General features: G+C 40.9%; 1 protein-coding gene across 2 annotated transcripts; it reads right to left on the reverse strand.

Annotated features, from left to right (window-relative positions):
- Nucleotides 1-2,486: 2,486 nt before the first annotated feature.
- Nucleotides 2,487-16,027, reverse strand: Ghitm (growth hormone inducible transmembrane protein). 2 transcript variants are annotated; one of them, XM_057770510.1, is made up of 9 exons: nucleotides 15,962-16,027; nucleotides 14,625-14,792; nucleotides 13,390-13,489; nucleotides 12,250-12,361; nucleotides 11,548-11,689; nucleotides 8,491-8,599; nucleotides 5,676-5,864; nucleotides 5,178-5,349; nucleotides 2,487-3,730 (listed from the first exon to the last, which is right to left on the reverse strand). In XM_057770510.1, the coding sequence occupies exons 2-9, from the start codon at nucleotides 14,751-14,753 to the stop codon at nucleotides 3,646-3,648; spliced, it is 1,038 nt and encodes a 345-aa protein (XP_057626493.1). In that variant the 5' UTR covers nucleotides 14,754-14,792; nucleotides 15,962-16,027; the 3' UTR covers nucleotides 2,487-3,645. The 2 variants fall into 2 exon arrangements, with proteins under 2 accessions (XP_057626493.1, XP_057626492.1); XM_057770509.1 differs by having other exon boundaries at nucleotides 15,912-16,013.
- Nucleotides 16,028-21,234: the final 5,207 nt, after the last annotated feature.

The following is a 21,234-nucleotide window of genomic DNA, read 5'->3' on the forward strand; positions in this document are numbered from 1 at the left end:
AAGCATAGAGGGGAAGGGGAATGAGGAAAACATGATGGGGAGAAAAAAATAAGGAGAAGAGACATGGGAAAGCTGTATGGAAACGCAGGATCTTCTAGTCAAAGGGGGAAAAGCCCCACTAGAGGGGACAGTAGAATACAGGGGAAGAGGATCCTTAGAATTAAATGAAAACAGGGTGATGGGTATAAGGAGAGGGTAGGGGCTTGCCAGGCAAAACTAAGGACACATGAAGTCTTATGGAAGTTGTAACCTATTAAATATGAAAGAAATTGGAACAAACCTGAGTAGACAATGTTGCTTCCAGAGAATATGTTTAAATGACAACCTCAGTGCCAAGAATGGGATCTTGACTTATTGGTCTGGTAGGCCCCAGAGGCAATCCAAATAGGCTATGCCATTGCTCCCTGTTGTCCACCATAACTTGATGGCAAAACACTATTGCTCAGGGCATTCAGAAAGCAACTTTGAGATGGCCAGGCCACTGGCCATGCCTGCTAACTTACACAGTGCTAGGTGTTGAGTAGGCTACTGCTCTTATTTGATGCTGCACCCAAATGCTACGTTGCTTGTGGGCAACATGTGGCCACTGGTGCAGTGACAGGCATGAAGATTATGAAGGTAACCAAGCGCTTTCAGATTGGATACGGTCTGTGCTCAGGAGGGATTTCCTATTTGGTATTATGAGAAGCTTTTAACCTGGGAGATTATAAGCCCTAATTGACAAAATCTGTTTTGCTAAAATGTCATGTTAACTTATATACACACATACATATATGTATATATATGCTAACACCCATAGCCTAACGTTGCTTTCAACTTTGGTCAGAAAAGCTGCTTTTTGCAGTGGGTCGTGGTTAATGTAGAGTCATAACTGGCTAAAGGACTGAGTATAAATGAGTGTGTGCTCAGCTGTGGATGAGTCCTCTATAGCAACCCTACTACCTAAAGTGCAGGGAATTTCACAGTGTGCAAAGAAACGTAGGCAAGAGTGCCGTGTGATGTGAATGCTGTTCTGAAGATGGTTACCACACACACCAACTCACAGCATCTGTAGAGTCAGAGGTCAGCCGGTCACAGTTCCAGATTGGAGGGACCTCTGCGCTCCCACCCTCCTACAAGCTGTCTGTAGCTGATGGCAGCCGAGGGGTCGTCACTCCCCATATCCATGTGTATATGGGTTATTAACAAAAGACAGTTGGGCAGTGGTGGCACACACCTTTAATCCCAGCACTCAGGAGGCAGAGGCAGGGGGATCTCTGTGAGTTGGAGGCCAACCTGGTCTACAAGAGCTAGTTCCAGGACAGGCTCTAAAACTACAGTGAAACCTTGTCTCAAAAAACAAAAAACAAAACAAAACAAAAAAACAAGCAAACAAAAAAAAAAGCATGGGGGGGGGGACCAAGGGAGAGGAAGAGAGAGCAAGAGAGAGCACACAAGGGTGTGGGGCACTCAATTAGTGGGCAATTACTATAACGAAATAAATGTATACACCACTTGGTAATTACATGCTTTCAAGTTTTGCCAAAATAAGTTACAAACCAAAACCCTTCTAAGCAAGTCAAGCAAAAACCTGTGATTTTTAATCCATCTACTTGTTATAATTTAAGATTTCAAATGACACAAAATTTCCATTATTGCCTAAAACCCATCGTTTTACAGGTCAACTCTAATTCTGTGAGGAAAATACCTACACGCCCACCCAGAATATAAGATCCAAGATACCAGGTTAGCCCATTACCATTTCAGAAGCACTGCCTAACTAAGCACATTATAGAACTCACTTGACAGTTTTTATTGGCTCAGCAACGCTATAAAATACTATCGTTAAAATACAACCACCTGCGGCAGACAAAGTAACAGTGGGTAAAGGGTGCTTGCTATTGAGTCCAATGACCTGAGCTGAAACCTTGCAACCCACATGGCCGAGGGAAGAGAACCCTTCAAAGTGTCCTGACTGTCACAGGCTCACATATGCGCATCCACATATGTAATAGAACCCTTGATCTTATTATTCTCTACTTGACGCTGCTGTTGAAATCATACTGCTGTTTTCTAAGTAGATAAAATGAAATATTAAAGTTTGAGCTATAAACTACAACTGAAAACAATAAGTATCAACTTAAAATGACAATGAAACTTTATGAACACTAAAGAGAGTAAATTTTTTTTTTTTTTACTTAAGGGAAAAAACATAAAAAAACAGCAGCAATAGCTAAAATTTATACAATGTCCAACCATTTCTGAGTTTAGCCTTATCCCCACAAGGTAAATGTCTCATTTCACAGAGGATAAAACTGAGTATGAGGAGGTTTGGTAATTTGTTCAAGGTCATATAAGAAATCAGGGAAAATCTGAGTTGACATTCAAATGGATGCAGGCCATGTAGCTGCAAGTTTCCTGCAGTGTGTACTACTGTGCAGTCAAATGTCCGCTTTCTTGCCCAGACTCCAGTGAGAAGGATGCTTCAGGGAGAAGAATGTACACAATCACCATCTGCTAGAACTTTTATTTTATAAACATTCTGTGTACTATTAAACTAGTTATTTCTGGATGACTGTAATAAATATTTATCAAAAATAGCAATTGTGCATATAGTCATACAGACCTCACTGATGAATCTCCCACCCGTGACCGCTGTATCAAAACCTTACAAATGTCCCTGGTGTCCACGGAGAGAAAGTGATAAGAGAGGCGAAGAAAACACCTCCCCATTGCCTTCTTTTCAAATACTTCCCAAGGTCAACTAAGTTTGCTTTGTTTGTTCATGCTAACCTGAGAGAGAACACAGGACGACAACAGTTTTAGAAGAAAAAAAGGCTCCTAATCTTAGCATAAGCCAGAAGGCTTTCCTGACAGCTGTTAAGCGTGATGAGAAAAGCAAGCATGTTTACAGTCAGACCCATAGAAAATACCAACAAACTTCAAACACACCATGTATTTGAAAGCAGACAAATCCCGTACTTTGGAGAACATTATAGTGAACATAATTATAAGGACATTTGTTTTAGAAGACTTCACAGTAAAACTCACATATACATAATTCCACCACGGAGTCTCTTCAGAATTAACCCTCTGAACTATCCTGACAATGAGTTAACACCAGAGGGCCATTGATAAGCAGAGACACAAATAACTGTGTCTTTAGTCACAGCCCATGAACTTGTTCCACATCTCAAATGTCTCTCTGACATCTCTCACCCCAATCAGTGCTCTCCTAAGCATTTACAATGTGACTAAAGTGACTTTTTACCTCTATCTGATCTTTATACCAAAACCTCATCATTCAGGATCTTAAATATTTTGCAAGCCCCCCAAATTATGAAGACAGATAAATTCACAAAATCTTACTTATCCAATAAACTAAAAAAAATCTGAAATCTTGTAACACAAATTTTAGTTCCCACATTCATCAAAGCATTTTTAAGTTACTCAAACACAATAGTTGAAAGTGTATGCACTTATTTGGAAGACATCTATTGAATTTATTCTCTAAAAGAAAAAGCAAACCTGAAGCGTCACATTACTGAACACTTTACACATGGTGACAGTTTATCTTCTACAAAGGAGTTTTGCTAGTGCAAACTGTAATGACTATCTGCTCCTATTAACAAGCATGAGTGAGCAGAGACACCAGAGGCGGCCACTTCATTTCTTTCTGTTGCTTCCAGTTGCTAGCATAGTTGCAACTCGCATAAATATATTTAATGTATCCATGTAGATTCTCAACATCCTAGAAAAGAAAATTATAGTAAGATGTGACTCTAATAATAGCAATCTAATTCTTAGTACAAAAAAATGGAAATAATAATACTCATTATTCCTAGTGTTACTAAATAGAAACTAAAAATACAATGTTTAAATGCCAGCTAGGGTTTGAAACTAGATAATGCTCAGTTTTCCTTCTGGTAGAATCACCTTTTAAATGAAGAACATAATTTTTTAAAGTATTATGTATTCTTTGACATCCTGCTATGAGCATCAAACCTGGGTGTTAGACAACAGAAGAACTGCAACAAATAAAAAAACCCACACCTTTAAAAAACTCGCAAGACACAGTCTGGCATTTTCAAATAGAATATATCCTTTTCATCCCCTTTAAGAAAGCTGCTATAAAGCTCCAAGTGTTATAGCAACATTTTAAAAAAGCTATTACATTATTTTATTTTTAGGTAAAGGAGAGCATCATAAAAATGTGAGAGACACTTTGAAACTTTAGGCAGAATTCAAGAAAAGTGAAAACACTATTTTATATAGTTGTGATCCAGCTGCCCTCACTCCCCGCCTGACAGCGCAACTTCCTTGTGGTCTGTAATTGACAAGGATGTTTGTGTTCTTTCTGGCTGGTGAATCTCCACAGAAGGAGTAGAGGTATAAAAGGTTGCTGGACAAAATAAAGGTTGCTGTTCTTCCACCTGAAAAGAAGTCTCCGTGTCTCAATTCCAGCACCCCCCGCCAGTCTCGGCTATCCAGGCTGCGCTGGCCGCAGCATTATATTATTGAATGTCAATTAAGGCTGAATGTCTCTAAAACAAACACAAGGAAAAATGTTTTCAGAACTGGTTTCCCCTCCTTAAACATTCCAATTAATTACATGCATTCTAACAGACAGTACTTGTAACTGAAACCTAAATGCTATGCTCACCTGCAATGCAATCAGTTTTCTAAGTAGACAGCCCAAACTACACTCCAACAGAAGCAGCAAAATTTAACCTGTTGCAAATCCCAGTACTGGTTCTGTGTGCCCTTATTTGGAAATATAATCTTCAAAGATATAATTACGCGGGCAGTGGTGGCGTACACCTTTAATCTCAGCACTGGTGAGGCAGAGGCAGGCAGAACAGAGCCAGTTGCAGAACATCAAGGGGGGTTACATAGAGAAACTCTGTCTTAAAGGACAAACCAAAACAAACCAATAAAGATACAATTACAATGAAGGTTAAAATGAGGCCACACTGGAAAAGTGTATGTCTGTTGGCCTTTGCTGTCTTCTAAATCAGGCTGGCCTCCAACTCTGAGCAATCTGCCTGGCTCTGTCTCCCAGGCCCAACCTGAAGATAATAAATTTTAGGCCACCTATCTTATGCTTCTTTGCTATGGTGGTACCCTGTGAAACTATTACACATGGAGCCAAACAGCCATACCTATGTAATATAGCAGTAACAGTACGGTTTACTTACGAATTGATGGGATCATACTTTTGAACTCCATACATTGGTGTTAGTTCTGCACGTTTGATTACTTTCTGAGTATCATATAGAAGGAACATACTGAAAAGAACTAATCCACCATACATTGCCACTGAATACAGAGTGGCACCAGCCACTGTGGTAGGGGGAAGAAACATAGATCCTAAAACAAAGGAAAAATAGAACGTATTATATATATAGCTTGCAACTGGACTTGCAGTTTCTATTATTTAAAATTACGTTGGTAAATCTGATATGAAATCTCATAGATCATCATTTTCTAATGGGTTACTTACCAACATTAGAACAATTTACAAGTCAGCTTAATCATTTCAGAGGTATTTAATAAAACGAATACTTAACCATAAACCAAGATTTTATGATATCAAATAATCAATCCCAATCAATTTAGCCTATCGTTTAAACAACTTTCAAAAATTAATCTTAATGCTTCCGGATACTCGAACCCTTCAGAGGGCAGAAGCTTACCCAGTGAAGACACAAAGACAACGCCTAGGCCCACTCCCAGGGGGGCTCCCATGTTCAGAAACTTCTCACTGGGTGCGCACATGGCCACAGTCGAGAGGCCGCCCACAATACCAGCAGTGTACCATGCAGCTCTCAAGAGAAGAGGCCCCCCCAAGATCGTCAGAGGAGCCACCACTGCACCCATCACACCTGGGGAGAGAGCAAGGTCTTGTGAGATATCTACCAAATGACCACCAGAGAACAAATGTCACTGTGAAGCTTTTCGTAACACTGTACCTTATGTTAAACAATGCTGATACAGTAAATTTCACATTTAGGTAGTCATACCCTGCAAACTATACAGTCAATATCTGAGTCTATAAAACTGTTTATCACATCAACATGGGATCCCAATTCATAAACAAACAGGAGCATTCTGATAGAGGTGGGTCTTGCATTTCTCTGTTGCTTTCATTGGTTAATTAATAAAGAAAACTGCTTGGCCCTGATAGGACAGAAAATTAGATAGGCAGAGTAAACAGAACAGAATGCTGGGAGAAAGAAGCCGAGTCAGGCAGTCACCATGATTCTCCCACTCCAGACAGACGCAGGTTAAGATCTTTCCTGGTAAGCCAGCTCGTGGTGCTACACAGAATATTAGAAATGGGTTAGATCAATATGTAAGAGCTAGCCAATAAGAGGCTGGAACTAATGGGCCAGGAAGTGATTAAAAGAATACAGTTTCCGTGTAATTATTTTGGGGCATAAGCCATGCGGGAGGCCGCTCATATTACAACAGCATTCATTTTTAGTAACTTTGTAAAAGTCTGTGTAGGTCATTATTTCTATCAGAGACCACACTAGATTTAAAAATAGCAGAAGAAGAACTGATACAACGGAAGGTCAAACCTACTGATGCCCAAAGGGAAGAAAGTAAACTGGAAGGGAAGTGTGTGATGGAACTCAGAAACGCAGAGGCTTCCCAGGCAGGCACTGGATTTGCCTCACCTAATAAGGAGCAGTCTCATTTCAGTTCATAAAAAGAAACCTCAGTTGTCAAAATTTATAAAAATACCTTCCTTAAGAATTATAGGGGAAAGCTGGGTGGTGGTGGTACACGCCTTTAATCCCAGCACTTGGGAGGCAGAGATAGGTAGATCTCTGTGAGTTCAAGACATGTCTGGTCTACAGAGTGAGAACCAGGACAGGCTCTAAAGCTAGAGAAACCTTGTCTTGAAAAAACAAAAACAAACAAAAAATTATGGGGAAGGTGGGCATAGTGGCACATGCCTTTAATCCCAGCATTAGGAAGAGGCAGGTGGATCTTTGAGTTCAAGGCCAGTCTGGTCTACACAGAACAGTCAGAACTACACAGTGAGACCTTGTCTTGAAACAAAACAAAACAATAAAACATTATAGAAAATATGTTATTGCCAATCACCAAAAATCAATGAAACCAACAGGAGGGCCAACAAGAAGATTTCAGGACACGAAATTATGTTAATAGAGAAATAATGTAGCTGCTTACTTTAGTTTTCACGGTGTTAGGATAAAGCCAGGGCCTTGTGTATGCCTAATACCACTGAGCTACATGCCCTGCATCTGTCTTTTTTTTAATTTTTCAAAAATTTTTTTAATTTATTTTTTATTTTTTTTAATGGTTTATTTAGCTTTTATTTTATGTGCATTGGTGTGAAGGTGTCACATACCCTGGAACTGGATTTTCAGACAGTTGTGAGCTGCCATGTGGGCGCTGGGATTTGAACCCGGGTCCTCAGGAAGAGCAGTCAGTGCTCTTAACCACTGAGCCATCTCTCCAGCCCCTGCATCTGTCTTTTGAGATAGCATCTCACTATGTTACTTAGGCCATCTTTAAACCTATAATCTCCCAGACTCAGCTTCCTGAGTAGGTTTGATTACAGGCCTGTACCACCAGAACTGGTGTAGCACAATTAATAAAAACAGAGACAGATATTAGGGTTCAACTTGAAGACCAGAAAAGCAAAACAGCTAGCCACTGGTTCTTACCTCTGCCTCATTCGGAAATGCTGATCCTGCTTACAGAAATCCTCAGAATGAGGCTATGCCTGAGAGCTGTCTCCTCTCATCTTATATTCTTCTCTAGGGCTAGAATTAAAGGGGTACACCAGTACCGCCACGTTTCTATGGCAAACTAGTGTAGCTACTGGGATTAAAGGTGTGTGCCACCACTGCCTGGTCTGTATGGCTTATCAGTGAGGCTGTTTTACTCTCTGATCTTCAGGAAAGCTTTATTTTTAATAAATATCATTAAAACCTGGCTCCTGTTTTAAATTGCTATAGCATAAGCATACGTACATAGTGTGTGTACGGGCACATGGTATGCAACACTGTGGAGGTCAGAGGACCACTCTGTAAAGTTAGTTCTCTTCTGTCTTTATGTGGGGACCCCAGGGATTGCACACTGCTTACCAGGCTTATAAAGCAAATGCCTCTACCTGCTGAGCACCTTGCTGGTCTCTCAGCTCTTTTCTTATACATAGTTATCTCAGAGCATAACCTCAGAGCTATCTTAATACCAATACTTTTAAAGCAAAGGCCTGGCAACAACGACTGTATGAAATTCTATTTTCTAAAAAGGTTTACCAACTCATTTACAACTGAAGAGTCGTTCAAAAAGGCCACTATTTAAGTCAGGTGTGTCAAGAGACCAAAAGCAGGAAGACTACAAGCTGCAGGTCAGTCTGGCATGCAAATCAAGACCCTGTCTCAAAAACAAAATAAAACAAACCAAACAAGTAACAGGAACGTAAATAATATTCAAGAGAGTCCAATAAGAATTTGAAACAGAACATACCAGAATGAAGCATCCAAGCCAGATGCTTTGGCCCTGGGCTCTGATCATATGGTATTGACTGTACCAGCATTCCAGCGCCAATCATGGCTGCAAAGGTTGCACCAATTGTCTGGAAGACACACGTTTAAAAAAACAAAAACCAAACAGATCCTTAAAGCAGAAGCCCACAGATTCAAATATGATTAATCACTATGAAGAAACTGAATGCTGTTTTTCTCTAGTACACTTAGGTTTCTGGTTCATTTAGCTTTAGTAAGATCAATTTAGCAAGAGTGCCCTCTACTGCCACAGACATAATTTTCAACCTGATGTAAAGCATAGAAAAATAAAACCAGCTGTTTCTGTGGAGGATAAGAAAAACCAGTGCTGAAAAACATACTGGATTCTACCGCATTGTTTCTAGTGGAGAAACAATTACTACAAACTGCTCCACAAATCCTTTGTTCATGTAAATTTCTAGCTGTTTATCTCAACTGTGTATTTTTGTTTAAAAATCCTCATTCTTTTGCTTTTACTTTTCCACATTCTACATTTTAGTGATACTGAACTGGCAGAACTGAAAAAATGCTTCCAAGTTCATATTTCCTTAATGTTTACTGTGCCTTTAGAGAGAATGGTGGTACACACCTTTAATTCCAGCACTTGGGACACAGGTAGATCTCTGAATTCAAGTCTATGTACTAAGTGCTAGGACAGCCAAGGCTAACGAAGAGACCCTGTTTTCAAGAAAGCCAATGCTAGCCTTGTCTATTGAGTTCTAGAACAGTCAGGGGTGATAGAAGACCCTGTCTCAAACAAAAACAAAAGCCAAAACACCAAACCAACCCAAGAAACAAAAAGTGTACTGGTAGGGCAGTGAGATGGATCAGCAGGTTAAGTTACTAGCTGAGCCCCAAATCGAAGCCTGAGGATCTGAGTAACACCCTCAGAATCCACAAAGATATGTGTGAGAGAGAACCAATTCCACAAAGGTCCTCTGACCTCTAGATGCACGACACATACCCCCCCACTTCCTTGCTACCTGAGTAACTTACTAGTATGCACTTTTCCCAATAGTGGCAGACGTTTCTCTTGTTCCAAAGGCACTTGAGAAAAACTATGCTTTCCTATCTGTACTACCTCCAAAAGGCTTTCTCCCTCCTTTCTGAAACATCTTCCTAACTTTCTCAACTATTTCTCTTAAATATTCTTAGTAGCAGAAGACAGTGACATTTTGCTGCAGACGGTATGGTTTAAACACATAGCTTCTTTGGCATTGTATTTTTCTGTACATTCTAAGCATCATTTTAAATCATTTTCTAGATTCAAATTGACTTTTCTAGTGAGAACTCACCTTCACTTATTCTTTGCCACGAACCTTTAGGCTATGAGTCAGAATATTTACCCAGTAAGTATGGTCCCTATACTACCACAGCAAGTTCTCTTGGAATACAGAATGTAGGAAATATCATGGATTCCAAACTTACAGTTCTGGCTTCCCAACTATGGGAAACAGCTGTGCTTAATTCCCATCTCCTGCCTTGCCTGGGCTCACAAGGCACAGCTGCTGCACCTGCTTTGTGTCTCCCACATTAGTAGTTGTTCTTTTTTTTTTTTTTTTTTTTTTGAGACAGGGTTTCTCTGTGTAGCCTGGGCTGTCCTTGAACTCACTTGGTAGACCAGGCAGGTCTTGAACTCACAGAGATACACTGCCTCTGCCTCCCAAGTGCTGGAATTAAGGACATGCGCCACCACTGCCCAAGTCCACATTCGTTCTACCACTTGAACAGAAGAAGTGTTTTCTGCCATCTAGTCTGTACAGTGGTCTCTGTTAGGTACTTTGCCTCAGCTTGGAAATCAAAGATAGCACCTTTCTCACCATGTCCTTTCCCACTTGAGATTTCTTCTGAAAGAAAGCATGTTACCTAGCAGAAGAACTAAGTCTTGGGGGCTGGAAAGATGGCTGCTCTTTCAGAGGATCCAGGTTCAATTCCCACCACCCACATGGCGGCACACAACTGTCTATAACTAGAGTTCCATGAGACCCGGCATACATACACATGCAGGCAAAACACCAATGCACATAAATAAAAAACAAAAAAGAACCAAGTCTTCCACAGAACTGCCCTGATGGTCCAAGACTGTCTTTCAGCTAACTTTTTACTTCACTTTCAACTTTCTATTTCTTATCGTACATCCCATATGATACACTTTAGATCCCCCCACCACATAACAGGAACAGAACCCATACCTGAAAGCATACAGTGCTAGCAAGCAAAACAGCAAGTGCTTAAGAAATATTCACTTTGTTGGGTGGTGGTGGCACATACCTTTGATCCTAGTACTTGGGAGGTAGAGGCAGGTGGATCTCTTGAGTTTGAGGCCAGCCTGGTCTACAGAGCAAGTTCCAGGACAGCCAAGGCTACCCAGAGAAACCCTGTCTCAAAACAAAACAAAACAAAACAAACAAAACCAAAAGAAGAAGGAAATATGCACTAAACGAAGTGCCTGTATTCAGGCGGGGCAACAGCGCCATGTTAACTACCTCTAACACTGCAGAAAGCTTCATCAGCAAGATGGATCTGCATTTACTTTACTTGTTTTTTCAAGACAGGGTTTCTCTGTAAACCTGGCTATCCTAGAACTTGACCTGTAGACCAGGCTGGCCTGGAACTCAGACATCTGCCTGCCTCTGCCTCCCAAGTGCTGGGATTAAAGGCGTCACCAGGCACATTTATTTTTAGCAAGAGAGTACAAAATAGAAGTTGTTTGCTATCAGTTTCTAAGTTCAGTTTTTGACTCCTTGAATCCAATTAAAACACATATTTGATAAAGAGTAATACAATATTCTTCCATTTAATGTCCTCTCCCTTTCCCACAATATATATTTTAGCAAATCATTTTTCTTCCCTGTTATTAAGAACTAAACCCATAGTTCAACAGATTCTAGGCAATTTCCTTACCATTGAAATATTAATGGCTCTACTCCATGAAATCTGATCTTTACATCAAAAAGCAACAAAATAACCCATCACCTAGCACCACCTTCCCAACAGAAATAGCAAGTAGCTAACTTACCACCCAAGAGCCTCTCATCATGAAGTTCATGAGAGCAGGTGTTCTGGCTACTGCCATGGCAGACAGAGCTGTTAAGCCAATACTTCCTGTTAAGTACATGTAAGTAGAATGAATTCTATCCTTCACATACTGAGGCCAAATTCTGTAAGAAACAGGACAAGGTAAAAATTATGATTAAATCATTTGTTAGATACAAAAGACTCTGGAATAAATCACTTTAATGTTCTGAATCTAATTGTGATAGAAATAATAACTATAATTATTGTTTTTGGTTTTTCAAGAGTTTCTCTATGTAGCCCTGACTATCCTGGAACTGGCTCTGTACACCACACACCAGGCTGTCCTGGACTCTACCTCCTAATTGTTAGGATTAAAGGTGTGCACGACCACACCCAGCTATGATATAAATAATTATGTACATCTTGGAACTATATTAGTTTAAATGACAGAAACATACATTTGATCCACATATAAAGCAACACATTTTTCTCCTTGTCTGAATACATAACCTTGATTAAAAATGATTATTTAGGCTTGAATAAGTCTGTGACAAATGAACAAAAGAGACTATTTATATTCATGCATATTCACAAATGAAAACCAGACAAGGCATTCCAAAAGTGACTAGAGACTCAAGAGTAGGAAGAACGAGAACCTTTATTTAAAGGAAGGATTTTGGTTGCTTGGGGACAATTTACTTACACAGCCTTTTCGATAGCTCCAATCTCATTAGACATTCCTAAGCCATAGTAGCACAGCGCTCCAAGACCAACAGCTGCTCCTCCAGCAACAAACCACCTTCCCATCTGATCAACTGCAAGCACAGCAGCACAGGCTAGGGTCAGCACATTTCAACTAAAGTGCTGGGGTAATTATTCAAAATATCCAGGAGGGGATCAGATTGTAACTGTTTCTTCACAGGAGTTTCATGGGGGACACAGAATTCTCAACATTAGGCCAGAAGGAAAGGATATTCCAGAAACAAATGTACAACAATGACCTCAAAGAATAAAGGAGCATTTGGGTACAGACTCACACATAGCTGTTAAAGCACGTGGGAGGCTGAGACAAAAAAATGAGTACATGACCAGCAGGGTTTACATAGCAAGAACATAGCCCAGATGAGTAAATGTAGAAAAAATAAAGAAAATGATATCAGTCATTTTACACGGTGTCTAAAGTATTAACCCAGGTGAAGTTTTATGTGAGCCTAGAGAATCAACAGAGAAAAATGCTATTAATATTTATGTACCCAAAAAGAGGGAGAGATGCTCCTGCTTTAGAAAAATGAAAATTTTTTTAGCAGCGCTCAGGCAGGTGCTCATAAAGAACATCTTGCTCCTTTCAATTTGTTCACTAAGAACATTCCTGGAAAATTCTGATTTGTTCTCTGTGGTCAAGTCTCTATCAAAAAGGAATGCTTTCCATGATACTGATTAGGACTCCTCAACTATAATAAAGTGACATTTCCAACACTGGTAAGTAGCAGTGCTTTTGTTTAAATAGTTTAGGGAAGATTAACAATCTGGTTTCAGACATTTTAAAGTTAAAATCCAAGCGATGAATCAAAATGACTTCATTAAGATAATGCCTTACTAGCGGCCGCAGATATGGCTCTTGAGTTAAGAGCCCTTTGCTGCTCCTCTTTCAGAGGACCCGAGTTCAGTTCCAAGCACCCACTTCTGGAGGCATATAATCACCCAACTCTAGTCCCAGGGGATAAGATATCTTCTTCTGGCCTCTGTGGGCATCAGCACACACCCGGTGGATACTCATGCATACGGACACAGGAATAAATATAATTTTTAAAAGCTTCATGTTAAATACTGAACTTCCACCTACTTTTAAAGATTTTTTCCATTGATGGTTCCAAAGCTGCCTCTTTCAATTCTTGGCCAGTTTTCCCACGGTGGATCCTAACTCTTGTCTTGGTAGCATATTCCTGACATATACAAAAAAGACACGTACCACTCAGATCAACAGTATGTCAATAAAACAGAGGTTCTTTTTACACTAATATAGAATCAGTATAAAAGTTAAGTAAGCAAAAAAAAAGAAAGAAAGAAAAAAAAAAAGCTGGGTGGTAGTGGTACACACTTTAAATTCCAGCACTTGGGAGGCAGATCTCTGTGAGTTTGAGACCAGCCCGGTCTAGAGTTAGTTCCAGGGCAGGCTCCAAAGTTATGGAGAAACGCTGTCTTACCCCTACCCCCAACCTCCCCCAAAGTTTAACTAAGATTAGATGTAGCTTGACCTGTGCTCCATCTTTGAAATGATTATACAATTTTCCCCAGGTAGTCAAAGTTGAATCTGAAGCCTCAGGAACAGTAGGAAAGCACTCAATCATTTAGCTGGTCTTTACCAGTGGTGGAAAAGTTATTTTAAGAGGAAAGTATGCCCTTTTAACTACTGCATATTCTCTTCAGCGAGTTCACACTTTAAAACATGCATCTATACTCATTTAAATACTACAAGACAGATGCTGGCTTGCAATCTCAGCATCTGCGAGCATATGGAAGGTGAAATCACTATTTTGAGATCAGCTAATTCTATAGATTAAGACAATGTCTCCAAGGAAAACACCTGTTGCCAAAGAAAATAGGCCTTTCTCAATAATCTGACAGATTTTTATCCTTATCTAAGCAAAAGCTGTAGTACCATCTTTAGTACCTAATCAGCTGGACCAACTGGTAATATCTCTGGGTTCTTTAGCATTTGACTGCAGCTCCCATATACAATCCTTTTCTTGTACCATGTAATTCCCCAATGCTTACTCTCAGTTTTCTGAGTGAGAAACGTCAAGACATAAGGTATAAAAATAAAATCTCTTTCATTTGTGATAAGGAGACTGGCATGATGTTAACTGATAGGGAGAAAGTTCACTGGTAACTCTACTGATGGTTTATCTGGTAAGTGACTAAACAGAGAAAGCTATGTACAGTCAGAGAATCTCACAGACAACCCACTGATTAACTACCACCACCAAAACAAAACAGAAAATCCTAAAACAGAACAAAAAAAAAAAAAAAAAAAACCCAGAATGGGGTAGAAACCCATATTGAAAAAACATTATTTACCCTGGTGGGTGTTAAGAGCCATTGATTCTTCGTGATGGAATTCTTTATGAGTGGGGAGGTCTTGGTGAAAGTGGGCTGGAAAACCCTGGAAGGCAGTGTCCGGAGACACACAAGCCTTGCAGCCAGCATGGTGGGTGATACACCGGTTCACTAAGCAGATCTGAAATGCTAGTTAAAAAGCAAAAATGTATGTTAACTGAGAAAGGAACAGAATAGTCAAAGAACAGAAGAAACCAATTAAGGTTCTGCAGGAAAAAAAAAATCACAACAGTGGCCTCATTAATTCTTAATGTTAAATCCTCCCCTTGCCTCTTCTAACTCCAGAAATCCAGTAATAGTATAAATTATATATAATATATAATAGCATATACTATATTGCATATATTATATATTATATATACCCAGTAATACAAATCCCAGTTTGACCAGATATATGTAATACAGAATGAGTGTTATTACGTTAGCACAATTACAAATTCTAGCATTTACAGTCGCAGTGTTAACTGGTATTTATACCGTTTAATAAGTTAAAAGAATCTGTGAAACTTTTCAGCACAGGAAAAACATTTCCAAGGAAAAGATGAATTGGAGGTCAAACTATACAAGACTAAAAGACATCAACAGAAGCCAGGTCATGTGAATGTCTAGAAAATACGTCAACTATTAAAATACGACAGACACCTTCAAAGCAAGTTAATTTATTCCACTACTACGTAGCCTTCGCTCAAAATAAACATAATACCCGAGAGTCCTTCCACAGAAACTCTTAAGAGCACGGAACTCTAGGCATCTGACCTTGCGGGAGGGGAAAAAAAAAACAACTCGAGAGTCCTTCGGGTACTTTCACGCCATTACATCATCTCAACCTGTCGCTTCCTCCAGCCTGCAGCCTACTGACCGGGCCACAGACCCAAGTCTGAGTAGCCTTAAGTCGCACAAGCGCCCAAGGCGGTGATCTGCCATATATTTAGGTGAAACGGGCCCCTAGGCTAGTTCTGAACCAACTCCTGCCGGCCCTTCTTAAGGCTTCCTTGCGCACCGATGCTCGAGCGCCTGGTCCTTCCCCCTCACCGCCAGCCCGCAGCCTCCTCATCCACGGAGCGCCCCACCGCACCCCCAGCCGGGCCACCAGGTTCCCGAGGGGCTGACTCAGCATCTCGCTGCCCAGGAAGAGGTACCGCGAGGGGCAGTGGCGTCTCCCTGCCCCACCCGCAGTGGCCGGCCTAGACCCCGCCGTGACGGAGCCCGTTTTGGGGACTGGGATTCTCAGGCCACGCGGGGCAGTACCTCAGCTCCGGTCCCCTCTACCACGGGGGCTCCCCTCCGGGTCAGCCAACCTGAGAGCGCTCGATCTCCCTCTGCCCGCTCCTCCGCGGCTGCGCGACTCACTGCGTCACGCAACATCCGGACAAAAGGTAAATAGTAGAAACAGCCAATCAGAGGACAGACCTCTGCCGGAAGGGCGGGTGCAGTGGGGGAGACCGTGGCTCGGCTTGGGGACGGGACCAATGGAGATTTGTGGTCGGAAACGTCACAGTCGGCGCTCATTTTGGGTATGGGCTGCGAAGCCGAGGCGACCATTTTAGCGCTGGGCAGCGGAGTTCTTCGTTTCTTGCGTAGCTTTTCCTTGGCAGCGGGCACTTGTTAAAAAATGAGAGACGGGCGGTGGTGGCACACACCTTTAATCCCAGAGCTCCGGAGGCAAAGGCAAACTCCGTGAGTTCAAGGCCAGCTTGGAATTACTTTTGTTTTTGAATCTAGGTTTCACAATGAATTTTCACATATAAATTGGACTTTAATTCTGTTTAAGAGTCATCATAAAATATGTTTTACGCCGTGAACGTAAAGTTTGGGTTAATCGTATGGTCGTGGTGGCTGGCACGATGTTTACCAACCCTAAGAGGTACAATTCAGTCAAACTTTCGTTAATTTCTTAACGTTTACCACTGCTGGGTACCGTGGGGCTGTGGCTAGGCAGAATGTCTTGAGCTATGTGATATGTACTTGATACCCTCTCCTTTTAATTCATTGTGTGAACTTTAAGGGATTTGACACTGGTTTTGTGAGTTTTTGCATGTGTAAATTTACCTCGAATTACTTCTGAGGAACAGGAGCAAAAAACCTTTTGTATTTATGGGATGAAAGGATTCATCTGAACATTTTCAGTGTTTTACTATTGCTATTAAAGTACATGCACTAGGTATAAATGTATTAGTAAATATTTTTTTTCTTGAGAGTTTTAGTATATTGACTGAGTTTCTTGATTTGGGGTTTGGCAAGAAAATAATGGCAGTGGTATACATAGCGAGTTACAGAACTGCCAGAGCTGTACAGAGACCCAGCTTCAAAAGAAAAGAAATCCTGTCTCGAAAAACCATACATACATACATACATACATACATACATACATACATACATACATGCATACCAAGGAAACGTCCTCTGCTGATATGCTCCTTATCCTGGTTTAGCTTTTGGCACACCCTTTCCACAAAAACAAATTGCCTTAGTGAACCAGTTTCACTTTGTTCATGTGTTCCTAACTGTAACATTGAAAACATTCTTGGTTTGATTCTATCAACAGTATATGGAGAAATTAGTCTTGGACTGGAGAGATGGCTCAGGCATTACAGAATAGGCTCACAACAAAAAATATAAGAGAAATAGCTCTACTCCCCACTGAAGCATTGCAGTAGCCTTCACAGAAACCCTGGGTAAGAGGAAGAGTAGCTTGTAAGTGTTCTGTTACACAAGTATAGCCTGAAACTTGGGAAAAAAGACAAAACATAAAAACAACAACAACAAAATGATATTAAAAGGTTACAAGGACAACAGCAAAAAACAAAGACTAGAAAAAAAAACTGACTAGATCTCACCAACCAGCAATAGCCGCTTCAAGAAGCAGGTTGGCTGTAATCAATAATTGTCACATTTGTTAAGTATGTTTTTATGACAATCATAAGGCGTGCTTTTCAATTGCGACACTATATCCTCTTTCAATGGGAAGGTGGTGGCCTTTAATTCTCCCAAATTCTAGAATACTGCCAGAACTTGGTATGAACAAAAGTCTTACCCAGTGGTGTGGTAAGCTATTAAAGCATTTGGCTGAAGGTTTTAAAAAGAATGCCAGTGGTTTCATGATTAAAAGATTTATAAGGTGGGAAGATAAAAAAAATTGAATACTTTTTAAAAATTTTACTTACTTATGTACACAGTGTTCCACCTACATGTATGTCTACATGCCAGAAGAAGCACCATATCTCATTACAGATGGTTGTGAGCCACCATGTTGTTGCTAGGAATTGAACTCGGGACCTCTGGAAGAGCAGCCAGTGCTCTTAACCTCGGAACCACCTCTCCGGCCTCTTGAATTCTTTATGATAAAACTTTTACACTATTTGACAGAAAAGACTAATTAGTAGTTCTTATACTATCTATAGTCCCTGGGAAATAGTATTTACTGGATGTTCATTCTGAACCAAGCAATAGGGATGATTAGTACCTGAACCATGATACTGTTGCTTTTAGGCATTTCCTTTCTGGCGGAGACAGAAAACAAAATCATAATGTTAGGTGGTAATAAGGACTACAAAGAAGGGTAAAGCCCTAGAGGTCTGGTACTTTAGGATAATTAACAACATTTAAAATTTATGGCCCTTTATTATCTCCTAAGCAATTGTTTATTGTGATTTATGATCATCTCACCAGGTGAATCTTGACAGACATAATGATTTGCTCATTATAAGGGTAATAAAACAGTCTGACGGCATCAGAGTTCCTGTGTCTTTACTCTGCAAATGGTGAGAAAACTCTAGCGGAAACTATCACTAAAGACATTGACTATAGGGAACATAGATGGAGGATGAACAATTTAAACTTCACATTGTCACACACAGGATTGCTGTGTAACTCCTACGGTTGAAAGTCTATTCCCTACATCTACAGTATCTGAAATAAACAAAATCTAAAAGTTAGTGACTCGGGGTTCCTATTAATTAATTAAACCTTAGTTGAGACAGTAAGTTTTTTTTCCCCTCTCTATTTTTCTTTCTTACATTTGAGGCTTGTCATATTAGATATTTTGAAACAGGGAATCACTTGTTCATATAATAAGATATGCTCTTGTCTGCCAGAGTAGGTGGAGGAGAGGTTGAGGGTTTAGATGAAGAGAGAGAGAGAGAAAAGAAAAGACAAAAAAAGAAAAAAACAAAACAAAACCCAATTCTAATAATACAATACAAATTGATGACTAGAATTAAGGTAATAGAAGACAGATTAATGACAGATACATTGCTAATAACTGGAAAAGTGTATGTGTGTCAAAAAGAGTGACATTGACATCACACTGTTCTGAATTCAGTGAATTCGTGTGGTTGACTATACTATTTAGAGAAAGGGTACAGGAGAAGGTGCAGATAGCAGAGAAGTACTTAAGTATAAAATAAGTTTACTGCTTTTAAAATGTTAGGGCTGAGGCAAATGAAAAGACTTGAATTACGAATTCCAATGCTCAGTATACAACATAATTTTTATTACAGGCTACTACCTGGTTCATTACAGTGGAATAAAACCCCATTGTGTAAATAGCATATATTCTTTCTCCATTCATCTGTAGACAGACAAGTAAACTGATTCCACGATTGACAACGGTGAATAGTGCTGCAGAGAGCATGGATGTAGCTGCCTTGGAGTCCTTAATGATAGCCATTCTGGCTGGGGTGGGTCCTAGAATCCATAGTGGTTGCATAAACACAGCAGAAGGCAGTGGACACACAGCTGCTTGTGTCGCTTTGAAATGCTAATCAGTTGTGTTCTTAGAGACCTGGAGAAACACCTAAGTTTTTGATTTTAAGGTTAGGAAGTTCTCCTCTAAAGCATTTCCCAGACACAGCCGAAGAGAAACCTGAAGTAAGGTTAAGGGACCATTAATAGGGAGGACAGTGCACCTTGTGAGAAGGGGCAAGGCGGGGTATTGGGGAAAGGATAAAGAATTGGTTGCTTGAATCTTTGACCATTGTGGCTTTTGTTGAGTACTGCATTCTGCTCATTATGATGTAAATTTGAGTATGTTTTCTTTTTTTATCTTCGCTCCCTCCCTCCCTTCCTCCCTCCCTCCCTCCCTCCCTCCCTCCCTCCCTCCCTCCCTCCCTCCCTCCCTCCCTCCCTCCCTCCCTTCCTTCTTCCTCTTTCTCTTCTCTCTTTCCCCCTCCTTCCTTCTATCCCTTTCCTTCCCCTTCTTCTTCCTCTCTCTCTCTCTCTCTCTCTCTCTCTCTCTCTCTCTCTCTCTCTCTTCTGAAGAGGTAATTGCTGCCTCTCTCCCCTTTCCCCCTCTCCTTCCCTCCCCCTCTCTTCCTCTCTCTCTTCTCCCCCCTTCTCCTTTTCCTCCCTTCCCCTTTCCCCTCCATAACCCACTAAATAAACTCTATACTACCCAAACTCTCTGCATGGCATATTTATATGTCTCTCACCCATCATGGTCTCTGGACTGGTCCCCCACCACATGTTTAAAAATGATAACACTCAGTTTATTTTCTCCTGGCATCAAACCCTGTGCTTCCCTGCAGGTTAGGCAAGCATTCTATCAACTAAGTTACACCTGTAGCATAGGGTGACTTTACTTTTTATTTTAAAAAACTTTCATGTGTATGTGCATTTTGCCTTCGTGTATGTGTGTGCACTGTGTGCACACATGGTGCTTATGGAAGCTAGATGAAGGCAATGGTTCTACTGGAACTAGAGTTACAACAGGTAGCTGTATAAAGTGAGGACACTACTGCTCCAAGGTATGGTGAGGGAACGGTTTTTATTGTGGACAGGAGGGAAAGCACAGCCAGTGGCATCTGGAGGAATCCGAGCAGGTTGAGAACACAGTACACTGTACATGGCCAGCCCAATGAACTGGGGCATGAGGAGAGGGAGAGTAGGGGAGGGGGAGGGAGAAAGAGAATGTGTAGGCCAAGGAGACCAAGAGAGGAAAACAAGAGAGACCCACCAGAGCTCAGTGTTGAAATGCCAGGGTTAGAAAAACCCATGAACTGGAGAATTTTAGGGTGGGGGTGGGGTGAGAAGAGCCAGGGGTAGCTGTGATATTGAGGACACCTGGAGGTCACGTGTACTTTGGTGTGTTAATAGATATACAACAGATAGCTATTTGTCCCTTCTAACAGTGGTAAGGAAATGACTCCTTTGGTAGAAAGGCAGGTGCCAGAATTTGGGGGTGTTCCATTTCCTTTGGCTCTGTCAGAGTCCTGGTGTCCTTTTAAGATGGAGCACATGAGAGCTTTCTCTCCTGGTCATGAAACAATAAGATCTCCCTGTAAGGCAGAGCACTGCCCCAAAGGCCTCACCCACCCACCCTACTACACATGATTGTGTACTGTAGGATGGTCTTTCTGTACACTGTGAATATGTGTTGCTCTCATTGGTTGATAAAGAAATCTGCTTTGGCCTATGGCAAGGCAGGATAGAGCCAGGTGGGAAATCTAAGCAGAGATAAAGGAGATGAAAGGTGGAGTCTGAGAGACACTAGCCAGCCACCAAGGAAGCAAGACTTGTAGAAAATGAGGTAACGCCACAGTGTAAGAGCTGGCTAGAAATAAGCCCAAGCCAT

This window comes from Chionomys nivalis, chromosome 5 (assembly GCF_950005125.1).
Source record: "Chionomys nivalis chromosome 5, mChiNiv1.1, whole genome shotgun sequence".
NCBI lineage: Eukaryota > Metazoa > Chordata > Mammalia > Rodentia > Cricetidae > Chionomys > Chionomys nivalis.

Coding starts and splice junctions, on each gene's coding strand:
- Ghitm (XM_057770510.1), bottom strand. CDS start 14,753: ATGCTGGCTGCAAGGCTTGTGTGTCTCCGGACACTGCCTTCCAGGGTT. Junction 13,490..14,624: donor GGCTCTTAACACCCACCAGG/GTAAATAATGTT, acceptor TGTATATGTCAG/GAATATGCTACCAAGACAAG. Junction 5,865..8,490: donor GGCTTGGATGCTTCATTCTG/GTATGTTCTGTT, acceptor CTCTCTCCCCAG/GTGTGATGGGTGCAGTGGTG.